At 43.2% G+C, this 20,039-nt stretch overlaps 1 protein-coding gene across 1 annotated transcript in view; it reads left to right on the forward strand.

Moving 5' to 3' along the window:
- The window catches only part of LOC126248968 (condensin complex subunit 2-like), a 188,135-nt gene that overhangs the window by 60,647 nt on the left and 107,449 nt on the right, over positions 1-20,039 (forward strand). The window contains exon 3 of the mRNA XM_049950519.1: positions 9,164-9,256. Coding sequence (XP_049806476.1) covers positions 9,164-9,256 — 93 coding nt within the window. The remainder of the gene's footprint in view (positions 1-9,163; positions 9,257-20,039) is intronic.

The following is a 20,039-nucleotide window of genomic DNA, read 5'->3' on the forward strand; positions in this document are numbered from 1 at the left end:
GAGAAGGAAACATAGTAGGTGAATATGGATTGGGGCTAAGAAATGAAAGAGGAAGCCGCCTAGTAGAATTTTGCACAGAGCATAACTTAATCATAGCTAACACTTGGTTAAATAATCATGAAATAAGGTTTTATACATGGAAGACCCCTGGAGATACTGATAGGTATCAGATAATTATATAATGGTAAGACAGTGATTTACGAACCAGGTTTTAAATTGTAAGACATTTCCAGGGGCAGATGTGGACTCTGACCACAATCTATTGGTTATGAACTGTAGATTAAAATTGAAGAAACTGCAAAAAGGTGGGAATTTGAGGAGATGGGACCTTGATAAACTGACTAAACCAGAGGTTGTACAGAGTTTCAGGGAGAGCATAAGGGAACAATTGACAGGAATGGGGGAAAGAAATGCAGTAGAAGAAGAATGGGTAGCTTTGAGAGATGAAGTAGTGAAGGCAGCAGAGGTCCTAGTAGATAAAAAGACGAGGGCTAGCAGTATTCCTTGGGTAGCAGAAGAAATACTGAATTTAATTGATGAAAGGAGAAAATATAAAAACACAGTAAATGAAGCAGGCAAAAAGGAATACAAACGTCTCAAAAATGCTATCGACTGAAGTGCAAAATGGCTAAGCAGGGAGGGCTAGAGGACAAATGTAAGGATGTAGAGGCTTATCTCACTAGGAGTAAGGTAGATACTGCCTACAAGAAAATTAAAGAGACCTTTGGAGAAAGGAGAACCACTTTCATGAATATCAAGAGCTTTGATGAAAACCCATTTCTAAGCAAAGAAGGGAGAACAGAAAGGTGAAGGAGTATATAGAGGGTCTATACAAGGGCGATGTTCTTGAGGACAATATTATGGAAATGAAAGAGGATGTAGATGAAGATGAAATGGAAGATATGATACTGCGTGAAGAGTTTGACAGAGCACTGAAAGACCTGAGTCAAAACAAGGCCCGGAAGTAGACAAAATTCCAATAGAACTACTGATGGCCTTGGGAGAGCCAGTTCTGACAAAACTCTACCATCTGGTGAGCAAGATGTATGAGACAGGCGAAATACTCTGACTCCAACAAGAATATAATAAAGCAGACCCCAAAGAAAGCAAGTGCTGACAGATGTGAAAATTACTGTCGTAACTGCCGTCTGCTTTGCAGCGAGCTACCTTAATTTAAGTATTAACTGTATTTTTCTTACTTGTCACTTCTTCTTCCGTGTGTTTTTGCTTTTAGGAAGCTTTAATTTTCGAGTACTAATAATAGTGTTCCATAGATTTCGTGTTTGTTTTGAATACAGTCAGAGAGAGTCCCTTTAGTCAACCATAGTGCCAGTAGTGCTAGTGTTTGTTTTCAATACAGTCCAGAGACAGGTAGTGCTATTTTCATTGTTTTCTACCAGAAGTGGCTAGCAACCACAGTGTAGTCAACAATCAGCCGCCTTTAGTGAATTAGCGGTCTAGTTATTGATTTCTTAGGATGGATAGGAGGTGTGACTGCTGTGTACGGACGCAGGAGGAGCTGGCCACTGTTCGCGAACAGCTGAACGTGTTGATTGCCGCAGTCAGCCGTCTTCAGGCTGCTGCCTCGGAGTGTAGCGGCAGTGGGGAGTCTGGTGCGTCGCATGGTACACCCCAGTTGTTACACGCTTCACCCACTGTCCCTGCTGTCTAGACATCTTCGTGGGTACTGGGCGCGGTTGGGCCACCCTCTCCCCAAGGGGAGTGGCGGGTTCAGTGGTGTTCGTGGCGCACGAGGTGCAGGGTCAATGTGGAGGCTGGCCATGTGGCATCGCCCGCTCTGCCTGTGAGTGGACATGTGGCTGCTCCTTCAGCAAGGTCCGAGCAGGAACATGAGGGGAGGGGTTTATTAGTTATTGGGAGCTCCAACGTTAGGCGGGTGATGGAGCCCCTTAGGGAAATAGTGGAAAGGTCGGGGAAGAAGGCCAGTGTTCACTCTGCTTGCCGGGGGGTCTCATCCGAGATGTGGAGGAGGCCCTGCCGGCAGCGATAGAGGGCACTGGGTGCACCCGACTGCAAATTGTTGCTCATGTCGGCACCAGTGACTCTTGCCATCTGGGTTCAGAGGTCATCCTCAGTTCGTACAGGCGGTTGGCGGAATTGGTGAAGGCGGAAAGCCTCGCTCGCGGGGTGGAATCTGAGCTAACTATTTGTAGTATCGTTCCCAGAACCGATCGCGGTTCTCTGGTTTGGAGCAGAGTAGAAGGCTTAAACCAGAGGCTCAGACGATTCTGCGGAGATCTGCGGTGCAAATTTCTTGACCTCCGCTGTCGGGTGGAGAAATGTAGGGTCCCCCTGAATAGGTCAGGCATGCATTCACGCCGGAAGTGGCTACAAGGGTAGCGGAGTACGTGTGGAGTGCACATGTGGGTTTTTTAGGTTAGAGAATTCCCTCTCTAGGCCTGACAAGACGCCTCCTGAGACGCGGCAAGGTAGGAGTAGGCAAAATGCAACAGGGAATAACAATATTAATGTGCTAATAGTAAACTGCAGGAGTGTCTATAGAAAGGTCCCAGAACTGCTCTCATTAATAAACGGTCACAATGCCCATATAGTACTAGGGACAGAAAGTTAGCTGAAACCAGATGTAAACAGTAATGAAATTCTAAGCTCAGATTGGAATGTATACCGCAGAGACAGGCTGGGCAGTGAAGGGGGAGGCGTGTTTATAGCGATAAGAAGTCCAATAGTATCGAAGGAAATTGACGGAGATCCGAAATGTGAAATAATTTGGGTGGAGGTCATGGTTAAAGCAGGCTCAGACATGGTAATTGGATGTCTCTATAGGCCCCCTGGCTCAGCAGCTGTTGTGGCTGAGCACCTGAAGGATAATTTGGAAAATATTTCAAGTAGATTTCCCCACCATGTTATAGTTCTGGGTGGAGATTTTAATTTGCCGGATATAGACTGGGAGACTCGAAACGTTCAGAACGGGTGGCAGGCACAAAGAATCCAGGGAAATTTTTTTAAGTGCTTTATCTGAAAACTACCTTGAGCAGTTAAACAGGGAACCGACTCATGGTGATAACATATTAGACCTTCTGGTGACAAACAGACCCGAACTATTTGAAACAGTTAACGCAGAACAGGGAATCAGCGATCATAAAGCGGTTACTGCATCGATGATTTCAGCTGTAAATAGAAATATTAAAAAAAGGTAGGAAGATTTTTCTGTTTAGCAAAAGTGACAAAAAGCAGGTTTCAGAGTACTTGATGGCTCAACACAAAAGTTTTGTCTCAAGTACAGATAGTGTTGAGGATCAGTGGACAAAGTTCAAAACCATCGTACAATATGCGTTAGATGAGTATGTGCCAAGCGAGATCGTAAGAGATGGAAAAGAGCCACCGTGGTACAACAACCGAGTTAGGAAACTGCTGCGGAAGCAAAGGGAACTTCACAGCAAACATAAACATAGCCAAAGCCTTGCAGACAAACATAAATTACGCGAAGTGAAATGTAGTGTGAGGAGGGCTATGCGAGAGGCATTCAATGAATTTGAAAGTAAAGTTCTATGTACTGACTTGGCAGAAAAGCCTAAGAAATTTTGGTCTTATGTCAAAGCAGTAAGTGGATCAAAACAAAATGTCCAGACACTCTGTGACCAGAATGGTACTGAAACAGAGGATGACAGACAAAAGGCCGAAATACTAATTGTCTTTTTCCAAAGCTGTTTCACAGAGGAAGACTGCACTGTAGTTCCTTCTCTAGATTGTCGCACAGATGACAAAATGGTAGATATCGAAATAGACGACAGAGGGATAGAGAAACAATTAAACTCGCTCAAAAGAGGATAGGCCGCTGGACCTGATGGGATACCAGTTCGATTTTACACAGAGTACGCGAAGGAACTTGCCCCCTTCTTGCAGCGGTGCACCGTAGGTCTCTAGACGAGCGTAGCGTTCCAAAGGATTGGAAAAGGGCACAGGTCATCCCCGTTTTCAAGAAGGGATGTTGAACAGATGTGCAGAACCATAGACCTATATCTCTAACGTCTATCAGTTGTAGAATTTTGGAACACATATTATGTTTGAGAATAATGACTTTTCTGGAGACTAGAAATCTACTCTGTAGGAATCAGCATGGGTTTCGAAAAAGATGGTCGTGTGAAACCCAGCTCGCGCTATTCGTCCACGATACTCAGAGGGCCATAGACACGGGTTCCCAGGTATATGCCGTGTTTCTTGACTTCCGCAAGGCGTTCGATACAGTTCCCCACAGTCGTTTAATAAACAATGTAAGAGCATATGGACTATCAGACCAATTGTGTGATTGGATTGAAGAGTTCCTAGATAACAGAACGCAGCATGTCATTCTCAATGGAGAGAAGTCTTCCGAAGGAAGAGTGATTTCAGGTGTGCCACAGAGGAGTGTCATAGGACCGTTGCTATTCACAATATACATATATGACCTTGTGGATGACATCGGAAGTACACTGAGGCTTTTTGCAGATGATTCTGTGGTGTATCGAGAGGTTGTAACAATGAAAAATTGTACTGAAATGCAGGAGGTTCTGCAGCGAATTGTCACATGGTGCAGGGAATGGCAATTGACTTTCAATGTAGACTAGTGTAATGTGCTGCGATACATAGAAAGATAGTTGCCTTATCATTTAGCTACAAAATAGCAGTTCAGCAACTGGAAACAGTTAATTCCATAAATTGTCTGGGAGTACGCATTAGGAGTGATTTAAAATGGAATGATCATATAAAGTTGATCGTTGGTAAAGCAGATGCCAGACTGAGATTCATTGGAATAATCCTAAGGAAATGTAATCCGAAAGTAAAGGAAGTAGGTTACAGTACGCTTGTTAGCCCACTGCTTGAATACTGTTCAGCAGTGTGGAATCCGTACCAGATAGGGTTGATAGAAGAGATAGAGAAGATCCAACGGAGAGCAGCACGCTTCGTTACAGGATCATTTAGTAATCGCGAAAGCGTCACGAAGATGATAAATAAACTCCAGTGGAAGACTCTGCAGGAGAGACGCTCAGTAGCTCGGTATGGGCTTTTGTTAAAGTTTCGAGAACATACCTTTACCGAAGAGTCAAGCAGTATATTGCTCCCTCCTACGTGTATCTCGCGAAGAGACTATGAGGATAAAATCAGACAGATTATAGCCCACACAGAAGCATACCGACAATCCTCCTTTCCACGAACAATACAAGACTGGAATAGAAGGGAGAACTGATAGAGGTACTCAGGGTACCCTCCGCCACACACTGTCAGGTGGCTTGCGGAGTATAGATGTAGATGTTGACAATCAGTTTAATAAGTCATGTATGATTAAGGAAAGGTAAACCTATGGTTCCATCATTTGTGAACTTATTGAAAGCTTTTGACAACATTGACCGGAATACTCTCTTTCAAATTCTGAAGGTAGCAGGGGTAAAATACAGGTAACAAAAGGCTATTTATAATTAGTACAGAAACCAGATGGCAGTTATAAGAGTCGAGGGGTATGAAATGGAAGCAGTGGTTGGGAAGGGAGTGAGACAGGGGTGTAGCCTATCCCCAATGTCATTCAATCTATGTATTGAGCAATCATTAAAGGGAATAAAAGAAAAATTTGCAGTAAAATTAAAATCCATGGAGAAGAAATAAAAACTTTGAGGTTTGCTGATGACATTGTAATTCTGTCAGACAGCAAAGGACTTAGAAGAGCGGTTGAATGGAATGGATAGTGTCTTAAAAGGAGGATATAAGATGAACATCAACAAAAGCCAAACGAGGATAATGAAATGTAGTCGAATTAAATCAGGTGATGCTGAGGGAATTAGATTAGGAAATTAGACACTAAAAGTAGTAAAGGAGTTTTGCTATTTGGGGAGCAAAATAACTGATGATGGACAAAGTAGAGAGGATATAAAATGTAGATTGGTAATGGCAAGGAAAGCGTTTCTGAAGAAGAGAAATTTGTTAACATCGAGTATAGATTTAAGTGTCAGGAAGTCGTTTCTGAAAGTATTTGTATGGAGTGTAGCCATGTATGGAAGTGAAACATGGACGATAAATAGTTTGGACAAGAAGAGAATAGAAGCTTTCGAAATGTGGTGCTACAGAAGAATGCTGAAGATTAGATGGGTAGATCACACAAATAATGAGGAGGTATTGAATAGAATTGGGGAGAAGAGGAATTTGTGGCACAACTTGACTATAAGAAGGGATTGGTTGGTAGGACATGTTCTGAGGCATCAAGGGATCACCAATTTAGTATTGGAGGGCAGCGTGGAGGGTAAAAATCGAAGGAGGAGACCAAGAGATCAATACACTAAACAGATTCAGAAGGATGTAGGTTCCAGTAGGTACTGGGAGACGAAGAAGCTTGCACAGGATAGAGTAGCATGGAGAGCCGCATCAAACCAGTCTCAGGACTGAAGATCACAACAACAACATTATTATATTATACTTACGTTTATTATTATATTATTCTATAATTTTCTGCACAAAATGAAATTACTCTCAAGATTTATTAAATACTACTTACTAATTATCCATGTGAAAAATGAGAAAGAGTGTGTGTGTTCGTGCGTGCGTGCGTGCGCGCCCAGTGACATCCTATCCAGTAAAGTAATCACTGTACCAACTATACAGGGTGGTCCATTGATCGTGACCGGGCCAAATATCTCACGAAATAAGTGTCAAATGAAGAAACTACAAAGAACGAAACTTGTCTAGCTTGAAGGCGAAACCAGATGGCACTATGGTTGGCCTGCTAGATGGCGCTGCCATAGGTCAAACAAATTTCAACTTTTTTTTTTTTAAATAGGAACCCCCATTTTTTATTACATATTCGTGTAGTACGTAAAGAAATATGACCACTTTTTTCGCTTTGTGATAGATGGCGCTGTAATAGTCACAAACATAAAATACGGAACGTAGGTACGTTTGAACATTTTATTTCGGTTGTTCCAATGTGATACATGTACCTTTGTGAACTTGTCATTTCTGAGAACCCATGCTGTTACAGCGTGATTACGTGTAAATACCACATTAATGCAATAAATGCTCAAAATTATGTCTGTCAACCTCAATGCATTTGGAAATTTGTGTAACAACAATTCTGTCAACAGCGAGTAGTTCACCTTCTGTAATGTTCGCACATGCATTGACAATGCGCTGACGCATGTTATCAGGCATTGTCAGTGGATCACAATAGCAAATATTCTTCAACTTTACCTACAGAAAGAAATCTGGGGATGCCAGATCCAGTGATCGTGCGGGCCATGGTATGGTGCTTCAACGAACAATCCACCTGTCATGAAATATTCTATTCAATACTGCTTGAACCGCACGCGAGCTATGTGCCGGGCATCTATCATGTTGGAAGTACATCGCCATTCTGTCATGCAGTGAAACATCTTGTAGTAACATCGGTAGAACATTACGTAGGAAATCGGCATACATTGCACCATTTAGATTGTCACCTATAAAATGGGGGCCAATTATCCTTCCTCCCATAATGCCCCACCATACATTAACCCGGGTCGCTGATGATCCACTTGTCGAAGGCATCGTGGATTTTCCGTTGGCTCAATAGTGCATATTATGTCGGTTTACGTTACCGCTGTTGGTGAATGACGCTTCGTCGCTAAATAGAGCGCATGCAAAAAAACTGTCATTGTCCCGTAATTTCTCTTTTGCCCAGTGGGAGAACTGTACACGACGTTCAAAGCAGTCGCCATTAAATTCCTGGTGCATAGAAATATGGTACTGGTACAATCAGTGTTAATGTAGCATTCTCAACACAGACGTTTTTGAGATTCCCAATTCTCGCGCAATTTGTCTGCTACTGATGTGCGGATTAGCTGCGACAGCAGCTGAAACACCTACTTGGGCATCATCACTTGTTGCAGGTTGTGGTTCACATTTCACATGTGGCTGAACACTGCTTGTTTACTTAAATAACGTAACTATCCTGTGAACGGTCCAGACACTTGGATGATGTCGTCCAGGATACCGAGCAGCGTACATAGCACATGCCCGTTGGGCATTTTGATCACGATAGCCATACATTAACACTATATCGACCTTTTCTGCGATTGGTAAACGGTCCATTTTAACACAAAGCAAATACCGTCCGCACTGGTGAAATGTTAAGTGATACCATGTACTTATACATTTGTGACTACTACAGCGCCATCTATCACAAAGTGAAAAAAGTGGTCCAACTAAAACATTCATATTTCTTTACGTACTACACGAATATGTAATAAAAAATGGGGGTTCCTCTTTTTAAAAAATGCAGTTGATATCCATTTGACGTATGGCAGCGCCATCTAGCGAGCCAACCATAGCTTCATCTGGTTTCCCCCTTCAAGCTAGGCAAGTTTCGATCTTTGTAGCTTCTTCATTTGATGCTTATTTCATGAGATATTTGGCCCGGTCACTATCAATGGACCACCCTGTACAGCTGACAGTAGTAGAGCACTCAAATGTAATGAATTTTTTGGAAGTCGAAGGTTGGTGACCTATGTCATCTATGGACACATCTAGAGAGACTGAACTGCATAACTAGCTGCTGGAGTACTGTCATGTTAGATGTTACCCTCACATGTGGTGGCAGTATTCTGCTGTGTTGACTGATGTTCTGATACAGCGAGCTATATCTATCATTGCACTGTTTAAGGTCAAGGTGAGGTACCTGAATCACCTCACATGGAGTCATCCACTTATTGATGAACAATGCCTCAACAGGCTACTCGTGGCCACATGATTGCTCTTGTGGAGGGAAGGAAATGTACTCATAAATGTAACAAAAGGGAGATATTTATTAAGGACACAGAAGTCAAACTGTTCACATGGAACCCATGTGAGCTAGAGGGAGGGGTCGTTACAGCTACTAAACTATGAGGATCAGACTGCTGAAGTTTCAACTTCCATTCTGCATTCAAATTACTACACATATGGAAATGTGTGTAGAGCATACAGTAAAAAACTTTTTGTGAGCAACTTTCATCTGAATGGTATGACACTGGGCCAATGCTTCAGTCAGGTCTTGTGTAAATTTGGTATTTGCAAAAGAAGGGCCGAGTATTTTGTTATGAAGAGTTTCTCTTCATGTTGACTAGCTTCTTTGGCCAAATCTATGCTTCATGTAGATTGATTGTTCCTTTATTTGAACTGAATATTTTGTTTTATTTTACAGAAAATTAACCCAGGAAATGCTTTCCAACTGGAGATGATTGATTATATGATATCAATGTTAAGCTCTAAGGATAGTAAGATGGACAATTTTCAGGTAAATTACAGCTATCATATGTTCCTTTAAAATGAAAACTTATTCTGGTTTTTCCATTGGATACAATGAATAATGAATTTCTGTTGTGTGTATTAAGTTTTGTTTATTTGCAATGGATTAGTTTAGTTTTATGTAAATGACTTCAACATTTTGTGATGTGTACTCTTTTTCACTTTAAATGATTATTTTTAGTTGTTAATTTCAATTCATCTATTTCTGAGGCACCAAAGATACCTGGTCATGGAATGAGTCACTACAGAATTCACGGAATGCTGTTATATAATAATAATAATAATAATAATAATAATAATAATAATAATAATGCTGGAGCGTACAGTATGAGCCATGTTTGATGATACATCGATTTTGTATCCTGAATGAATGGTTCAAGATATTGAAAACAGCTTTTGTACAAGTGATTGTATGCAGAGGCACACAATTTTCCTTCCCATTAATATCCTTACCTTAACTGAGACAGTGAAGCAAGTGTTTTTTTTTTAAATGATTGGAATTGTTATCTTAACAGTATTCAAAAGCTCTTGAAGTGGTTGGATGTAGTTACACAACATTTGTTAAGGTTCGCATCAAAATGTTACATAGTAATATTTGGGAAATATGGTGTAATTAAGAGGGTCCACTAGTGTTGTCTAAACACTGCCAAGCAGGTATTATACAGACACTATATTGTGGCAGTTTTAGGTGGGAGTAGTTTTGAACTATGGTTGCATGAGATACTGGTAGAGGTAGGGTCTGAACTACCACTGCCAGCAATAGCAAACATTTGCGCTGTAGCCAGTACTAAATGTTTTGTGCAATTCAGTTTATTGTGTTTGGGATTGATTGTTTTCTTTTCTGGTTTTGAAATGCTGGAGAGACTAATAATGGTGCATAAAGGGATTTCAATGTATTTCTCACCGCAACAAAAGCAATCGCCAATCCGTATGAACGTAATGTCAGTTCGGCTTTTGTGGAAGCACAAAATACGGACATAAGGTGGCAGCCAGTTGAGAGGGAGGCGGAGCCTATTTCAGCAGGCTGCTCCACTCTCCTCAGGCAGTCTAAGCTCTTGTTTGTTTACAGTCGTGGCCAACTGCCATGGTACATTGCCCGCTTAATACTACATGCTGGGCTGTGTTGTTTGCAGCATAAATTAGACATAAAAAATTTAAACATAGTGATAAAGCTGACCCTGCATCTGTTGAATAAAGGAGGGTCAAGTGTACGCCTTAGACTTGGCACCCATCAACCTAATGTGATAAGTGATGTGACAGCTGACATGGTGTGATGTGACTCATCACGATCTGTGGCTTTGTGGAGACATAGCAGTGGCATGGCATATGCACAACTTGACTCCATTAGAAGCAACGTGGCACCATATCATCTTTGGACAATGAAGGTGTTCCGGTTTTAGTCAACTTAATTATTGTTTTGTGTAGATGAACCAAAGCTACATACGTCTTTGTAACTAGTTTCTTAGTAAAGCTTTTACTTTTCACGTGTAACATTAAAAAACCACAGTTTGAGACTCGCAAGTGTGCTCCGCTATGCAGTCTTCCTAATTTAGTTTTGAGGTAACTATTTGATAAAAAATGATTTCATGTCTTGTAGTGTGATATTGCAGCTTGATGATGAACTGGCTCTCTTTTTGACATTGCTTATAGTTATTTTGATATTTCAAAATGATGTAAGTACTACACATATTTCGAAAAGTTTGCAGTGCAAATTGCAGTCAGTGGCCAGTTTATGTTTGGTGCATTTTAGGTCCTTCAGGGCTGCAAACAAAATGGATCTAATGTATCGTAAGTGTTTTTAATATTGGAAATGGAGCTATATCTTTTTCCAGTCCTACATAAAAAAAAGTGATGTATTTTGACGTTTGGCTGCGACAAGCTGACATGCCACACTCGACATTACGGCTGTGTGCTGTGTGGAATTGTGGCTCATGTTTCTCTTTCATATGTGGTTTATAAAGTTAGATTCAGTCGCATTTAAAGTTAACATTGCATTTGGAGCTATTTTTGTTTTAAAACTGGTGATAGTCAATCAAATATCCATTGTCAGAGTCAGGTATATACTGTTACAACAATTTTTCGTCTGTTCTAACAGTTTGCCATAAAACAATCAGTAACTGTCTGTGTTTACATATTATCGAACAAATGGCATGTGTTACAAAAAAAATGGTTCAAATGGCTCTGAGCACTATGGGACTCAACTGCTGTGGTTATCAGTCCCCTAGAACTTAGAACCACTTAAACCTAACTAACCTAAGGACATCACACACATCCATGCCCGAAGCAGGATTCGAACCTGCGACCGTAGCAGTCGCACGGTTCCGGACTGCGCGCCTAGAACCGCGAGACCACTGCGGCCAGAGCATGTGTTACAGTCAATGTGAAATGGGGTTTTGCTACTAGTATAACTAAAATATACTGTGTTGTGTTTGTTATCTAGTTGGACATACACTCCTGGAAATTGAAATAAGAACACCGTGAATTCATTGTCCCAGGAAGGGGAAACTTTATTGACACATTCCTGGGGTCAGATACATCACATGATCACACTGACAGAACCACAGGCACATAGACACAGGCAACAGAGCATGCACAATGTCGGCACTAGTACAGTGTATATCCACCTTTCGCAGCAATGCAGGCTGCTATTCTCCCATGGAGACGATCGTAGAGATGCTGGATGTAGTCCTGTGGAACGGCTTGCCATGCCATTTCCACCTGGCGCCTCAGTTGGACCAGCATTCGTGCTGGACGTGCAGACCGCGTGAGACGACGCTTCATCCAGTCCCAAACATGCTCAATGGGGGACAGATCCGGAGATCTTGCTGGCCAGGGTAGTTGACTTACACCTTCTAGAGCACGTTGGGTGGCACGAGATACATGCGGACGTGCATTGTCCTGTTGGAACAGCAAGTTCCCTTGCTGGTCTAGGAATGGTAGAACGATGGGTTCGATGACGGTTTGGATGTACCGTGCACTATTCAGTGTCCCCTCGACGATCATCAGTGGTGTACGGCCAGTGTAGGAGATCGCTCCCCACACCATGATGCCGGGTGTTGGCCCTGTGTGCCTCGGTCGTATGCAGTCCTGATTGTGGCGCTCACCTGCACGGCGCCAAACACGCATACGACCATCATTGGCACCAAGGCAGAAGCGACTCTCATCGCTGAAGACGACACGTCTCCATTCGTCCCTCCATTCACGCCTGTCGCGACACCACTGGAGGCGGGCTGCACGATGTTGGGGCGTGCGCGGAAGACGGCCTAACGGTGTGCGGGACCGTAGCCCAGCTTCATGGAGACGGTTGCGAATGGTCCTCGCCGATACCCCAGGAGCAACAGTGTCCCTAATTTGCTGGGAAGTGGCGGTGCGGTCCCCTACGGCACTGCGTAGGATCCTACGGTCTTGGCGTGCATCCGTGCGTCGCTGCGGTCCGGTCCCAGGTCGACGGGCACGTGCACCTTCCGCCGACCACTGGCGACAACATCGATGTACTGTGGAGACCTCACGCCCCACGTGTTGAGCAATTCGGCGGTACGTCCACCCGGCCTCCCGCATGCCCACTATACGCCCTCGCTCAAAGTCCGTCAACTGCACATACGGTTCACGTCCACGCTGTCGCGGCATGCTACCAGTGTTAAAGACTGCGATGGAGCTCCGTATGCCACGGCAAACTGGCTGACACTGACGGCGGCGGTGCACAAATGCTGCGCAGCTAGCGCCATTCGACGGCCAACACCGCGGTGCCTGGTGTGTCCGCTGTGCCGTGCGTGTGATCATTGCTTGTACAGCCCTCTCGCAGTGTCCGGAGCAAGTATGGTGGGTCTGACACACCGGTGTCAATGTGTTCTTTTTTCCATTTCCAGGAGTGTATTTACTGTGAGAGGATTTGAGTTGGCCACAGACTTGGATGAAAGAAGAAGAAATGGGTCTGATTAAAAAACAGGGATACAATTACTCAGTATTTTGAGAGACTAGTAAAATGCCTTGTCAACAATAACAGAAATATGAGAGTTTCTCAAAAGGTTATCATGCAGCTGACATTCCGCAAAAGTTCCGCTGGTGTTGACTCGCAAGTGGAACCTATCAAAGGTTTCTCTCTGACACACAAAACTAGACAGAGTGAAAGAATGGTAAAAGTAAAGGTACACCCAGGAAGAGCCCGTATGGGGTGTGCAGATTGCTGAACAATTTGTCGTTCTGTACACGTTGTCATCATAGGAGCATGTGGGAGTGAGCAGCTCCATTGTGTATGGAGTTATGTTGTTTGCCTTTTTTTGTGCTACTTTGCACTGTTTGATAAACGTTTTGTTTTAAAATGCCTGACTGCTGTAACGGGATGCCTGCTGTACGGTAGGGAGACAAAAGGTGTGGATGTAATCTATCATTCGTTCCCAAAAGACAATTGCCGAAAGTCTGGATTATGAAGTGCCATTGGAAAGATCACTTCAGTGTTATGACATCAACAATATGTTCTTTGCATTTCACACCTGATGATTATGTCTGTGATTTGCGAGCAGAACTTCTTAATATACCTCCAAGGAAGGTGCTTAAACCAGATGCAGTGCAGAGTGTAAATATTCTAGGAAGTGTTCCCACTGTACACGGTAACGGGAGTGCAACTTATGCAGTTTCTTGAAATAGGGCAGACAGGTTGCAGGCAGGGAAAACAATGCAAATTGCACTTGAGCAAACAAATTAGAGAACTTCGTAAATGTCTCAAACAATTAGAATATAGGAACAACAAACTGACAGCTATTTGTGCGAAACTGAGGTATAGTAAGAAGTGCCTCAAGCTAAAAGTGAAAACTTCCGCTGCAAGAACAAAACAGCGGCAGAAGTATCAAAAGAAGAAAGTGCAGGAGAAGGCTGACTGAAACGTAAGGCAAACTTCTTTTGAAGAACACATGCAAAATGCTTGCTGAATGGAGAGTGAGAGTCAAAGTGGCAAAGAGAAGACATTTGTAAAGCAGTTATTCTTCCTGCTGTATCTGGGAAGTGTTGTTTGTTTTTAAGGAATCAGGTTGGTTTCCCACTTTCATTTGTATTGTCAAAAGTTGAATATGTATGTGTGCTCTCATTTGACGAAATGAATGTAGACTATATTGTTACATAAGATTCTGTCGAAGATTGTGTTGTAGAGCCGTGTACTAACATGTTGTTTGTTATGGTACATGGTTTGTTTTCAGCCAGTCTATTATGATTTTGACACACGTAACAGCTGATCAGTTAAACAGTATTATCTGCTCCATACAAGATGTTGGCTAAGATGTTGTTGCGGTGGTGTGTGACCATGGCACAAAAAATTAATCTGTGCGGAACGGTCTTGATGCCTGTTCTCCAAATCCACAATATGAAAATAAACGAATCTGGGTGTTTCTGGATGTTCCACATTTATTGAGATTAATGAGGAGCTACTTTCTGGACAATACAATGGCTTCTAAGTGGGAGCCGGCCGGAGTGGCCGTGCGGTTCTGGGCGCTACAGTCTGGAACCGAGCGACCGCTACGGTCGCAGGTTCGAATCCTGCCTCGGGCATGGGTGTGTGTGATGTCCTTAGGTTAGTTAGGTTTAATTAGTTCTAAGTTCTAGGCGACTAATGACCTCAGAAGTTGAGTCGCATAGTGCTCAGAGCCATTTGAACCATTTTATCTAAGTGGGAAAACTGTTAATAAGTCTGTTGTACAAAGACTACTCGCATTAGATAGAAGTGAAATGAAGTTGTTTTAAACTATCACAAATTCACCTCAGTGTCAAGGCAGAGAACATCATAGGGTTTATTTAGCTTTACAACTTTTTTTGGAGTATGCTGGCTAAAGCCATAAGATGCCTGAAGAAGAGGAAGCAGCAAATTTTTTTCAGCTTTCATGCAACACATTTGACATTGACTGTTTGAAGATCCAATGACAAGAATGTTACCTGTGGTTATGCAATGCACAAGGATGTTCAGGAAAGAATATTAAGGGAGCTGTACATATGTGCTGAAAAAATTCGTGTAGGCCATAAATCATTTGCTCCCTTTCCAGAAAGGTATCATGACAACTGTTGGTCATTATTTGGACTGTTTTCAGATCTTCAACCACTGCAGATAAGACTAACTGCATGATTGAACCAAGATGCATTGGAAAACTTTTTCTCACAGATAAGAGGACTTTATCATTTCCACTTGAATTGTTCTCCAACAGAAGTGAAACATCGATTATGGCTGCGACTCTTGGGACACAATGCCGACGGTATTCCTGTATCAAAGAAACAGATGACAGTGATGAACTTTCGTTCAGAGGAATTTTGCCAGATATGAGCAAAGCACTGGAAGTGGTAGCTGGTGAAAGAGAACTGCAAGATATTAACTTTCCTCTTCAACCTACACCAGAAGAATCAGCTGTCAATGAGGGACTTGGCTGCTCTGCAGAAGGATTCCGATACTTGGCTGCCTACATTGCACATCATGTAAAGAAGTATGATACACTGGGAACACTGTCTAGTGATATTTTAAGTCCAGCAGGATGAACGTGAAAATCCCTGCAGTGGCACTCTTCATTCACTACTAACATCTAAATAGGTAAATTATCTGTTTTAAATAATTTTATGAGAACTTATTGCAGTTATAAGTGGTTAGTTATGCTTAAGAGCCACTCGCTCCATCAGCTGTTGCTTCACTTTGCTCCTACTATGTCGTCACTGTGCCAGCCAATTACTGTCCAATTCGCTTCGGGCCCAACCTTTTTAATAACGTTCGGTACACCTACTTTGGTTTAGGTGCCGACACTCAGTAGTTTCCGAGAAAATGACGGTTACAATTATGGCCTGACTTTGTCTGCTCTGTGAGGTCAAGTTGACTGAGGTGGTAGTGTAGTGGTTAACACTAGAGTTTCACATTTTTGCATCCCGTGTTCAAATCCTGTCTTGCTGTGAAAGTATGTGACATCAATATTTTTTTTATGTCATTGTGAAATACAGTTAACTTATTGACAAAAGAAATAATCATTTAAGATATTATTAAAACAGATTTTATCATTACAAATTGTATATAACATTATAGTCTAGTAATCAAAAATGAAAAACAGAAATTTTAGTATTTCAGTATCCTCATACGACAGGCTATTTGATAATGAAATATGAATACACACGTTTTTTAAAACTAATTCTTATAAAGTGTCACTGTTCTGTCACTCCTGCGACGTTTACTTTTGCAGGCGGTAAAGAATTACATTTAGTGATTGCAAAAGTGCCCTATTGTGCAGCAAACAGAAATCAAGTAGAAGTGATGCAATTAAAATACACTCCTGGAAATGGAAAAAAGAACACATTGACACCGGTGTGTCAGACGCACCATACTTGCTCCGGACACTGCGAGAGGGCTGTACAAGCAATGATCACACGCACGGCACAGCGGACACACCAGGAACCGCGGTGTTGGCCGTCGAATGGCGCTAGCTGCGCAGCATTTGTGCACCGCCGCCGTCAGTGTCAGCCAGTTTGCCGTGGCATACGGAGCTCCATCGCAGTCTTTAACACTGGTAGCATGCCGCGACAGCGTGGACGTGAACCGTATGTGCAGTTGACGGACTTTGAGCAAGGGCGTATAGTGGGCATGCGGGAGGCCGGGTGGACGTACCGCTGAATTGCTCAACACGTGGGGCGTGAGGTCTCCACAGTACATCGATGTTGTCGCCAGTGGTCGGCGGAAGGTGCACGTGCCCGTCGACCTGGGACCGGACCGCAGCGACGCACGGATGCACGCCAAGACCGTAGGATCCTACGCAGTGCCGTAGGGGACCGCACCGCCACTTCCCAGCAAATTAGGGACACTGTTGCTCCTGGGGTATCGGCGAGGACCATTCGCAACCGTCTCCATGAAGCTGGGCTATGGTCCTGCACACCGTTAGGCCGTCTTCCGCTCACGCCCCAACATCGTGCAGCCCGCCTCCAGTGGTGTCGCGACAGGCGTGAATGGAGGGACGAATGGAGACGTGTCGTCTTCAGCGATGAGAGTCGCTTCTGCCTTGGTGCCAATGATGGTCGTATGCGTGTTTGGCGCCGTGCAGGTGAGCGCCACAATCAGGACTGCATACGACCGAGGCACACAGGGCCAACACCCGGCATCATGGTGTGGGGAGCGATCTCCTACACTGGCCGTACACCACTGATGATCGTCGAGGGGACACTGAATAGTGCACGGTACATCCAAACCGTCATCGAACCCATCGTTCTACCATTCCTAGACCGGCAAGGGAACTTGCTGTTCCAACAGGACAATGCACGTCCGCATGTATCCCGTGCCACCCAACGTGCTCTAGAAGGTGTAAGTCAACTACCCTGGCCAGCAAGATCTCCGGATCTGTCCCCCATTGAGCATGTTTGGGACTGGATGAAGCGTCGTCTCACGCGGTCTGCACGTCCAGCACGAACGCTGGTCCAACTGAGGCGCCAGGTGGAAATGGCATGGCAAGCCGTTCCACAGGACTACATCCAGCATCTCTACGATCGTCTCCATGGGAGAATAGCAGCCTGCATTGCTGCGAAAGGTGGATATACACTGTACTAGTGCCGACATTGTGCATGCTCTGTTGCCTGTGTCTATGTGCCTGTGGTTCTGTCAGTGTGATCATGTGATGTATCTGACCCCAGGAATGTGTCAATAAAGTTTCCCCTTCCTGGGACAATGAATTCACGGTGTTCTTATTTCAATTTCCAGCAGTGTACACGCCCTCCATCACCAGTTGCATGCTCCAGCTTCTGAGAAAAGGTTTAGATATGCATGGTGATTTGCCCCAAATTATTGCCACATAACAAGCTGTTTAGCAACATTAATGAGGCTGCTTTTCCTAATGACATTCACTCCAAAAATGTGACTGTGGCATATGTATCTTTGCACTTTGCTTGTGGTGCTACAAATTCTTATGCTTTGAATGTTTTTGTGAATAGATATTGCCATGAGGAATGCAATGGTTCTCTTGAAGTGTAAAAGTAAAAATCAAAGCAAAAGAAGAAATACTTTCATTTACTGTTAATCTTGTACGACTACGTAAGACTTGTGATGACAAAATCTGTTTTAATAAGATTTGAAATGCTTATTTCTTTTGTCAATAATTCAATATTTCATGATGTCACAAAAAATATTTGTCACACACTTCCTCAACAACAGAATATATATATATATATATATTCCAATCCCGGGAGCGGAAAGACTTACCTTAGGGGGAAAAAAGGACGGGTCCGCGCGCGCGCGCGCGCGCACACACACACACACACACACACACACACACACACACACACACACACACATATATGGATTGGAATGACTCCTTACCCTCTCCCTTAAAACCCACATCCCACATCCTTTCGTCTTTCCCTCTCCTTCCCTCTTTCCTGATGAGGCAACAGTTTGTTGCGAAAGCTTGGATTTTGTGTGTATGTTTGTGTTTGTTTGTGTGTCTGTCGACCTGCCAGCACTTTCATTTGGTAAGTCACATCATATATATATATATAAGATTGGGTTAGACACAAAAATTAGAAACTATGCCACTATGATACAGACTCACAATGTTTTATACTGTGTGACCTCATGAATTGGCTTCAAAACCTTGACTGTCATTTCTCAAAAATTGGTGTCAGCGCTTAAGCCTAAATGCGTCCATCTTTTCCTCCCTCCCATTTCCCTTTTTTCACCCTGCAAAGATTAGACTGTCAGACCTATGGTGGGTTTCCCTTGTCAACCTTTAGGTCTTCATTGTTGAATATGTATATTGCTTTCTTTGTATTTTTTGTGAAGACACACTAACAACCAAAGAATTGCGACTGATGTGAAAGGCAAAATGAGAACATCTGCAGCATTTACCAACACAAACTCGATAATTCTGGAAGAAACCAGCTGATTTACTGGTCTATATAAGTAGCTTCAGCAGAAAGCACAAGGAGGTTGAAGCTCATGCTGAATCTGGGTCAAAATTTCATAATTCCAATCCAGTTCTTGTTAGCTGTTTTCAAATGCAGGTGGATTATTTTTATCAGTAGACATGGGGAGTATGGCTGCAGCAGTGACTGAGAATATTAAAAGAAAGTTGTTTCAGTGAAGCATCGTTAGGAGGCGCACACCCACTTCCAGAACCTAAAACTTTGCCAAGAGGAGGGTGCTTTTTCTCTCATGAAATATGTAATCAGACACTATCCTCACAGACAATTAACTTCTGAAAGGCGTATATTTCAGTATGTATTATCCAGGGGAAGGTATCTAGAAAGTTCTTTTGGTATGTTTGTGTCAGAGATCTGAGTGTCAAGCTACTACAATCGGAACCAACTCAGACCAAACCCTTCGAAGACACAAGTGTGTGCCTTTCATTTAAGGAACGGGGAAGCTAATCGTGAGCTACATATTGCATGGTCAGGCATCCAACTCCAGCATCATCACGCACCTAAATACTTAGGAGTCACTCTCGATAGAACTCACTGCAAGAACACCAAAATGAAAATCTCCGCTCGAAACAACCTAATTCGCAAACTAGCGGGGACACAGTGGGGATCACATCCACAAACTATTCGCTGTTCTGCAATGGCACTGTGCTTTTCTACTGCTGAATATGCTTCTCCAGTCCTGTACAGGTCATCTCATGCCAGACAAGTAGACATTGCTCTTAACGAAACCTGCAGGTTGATCACAGGTTGCTAAAGACCTACCCCAACTGATAAGCTCTACTGCCTGGTTGGAATAGCGCCACCATGGATACGCAGAACAGTGGCTGCCAACAAGGAGAGACTGAAAGTGGATCAGG

This window comes from Schistocerca nitens, chromosome 3, assembly GCF_023898315.1.
Source record: "Schistocerca nitens isolate TAMUIC-IGC-003100 chromosome 3, iqSchNite1.1, whole genome shotgun sequence".
Taxonomy (NCBI): Eukaryota; Metazoa; Arthropoda; class Insecta; order Orthoptera; family Acrididae; genus Schistocerca; species Schistocerca nitens.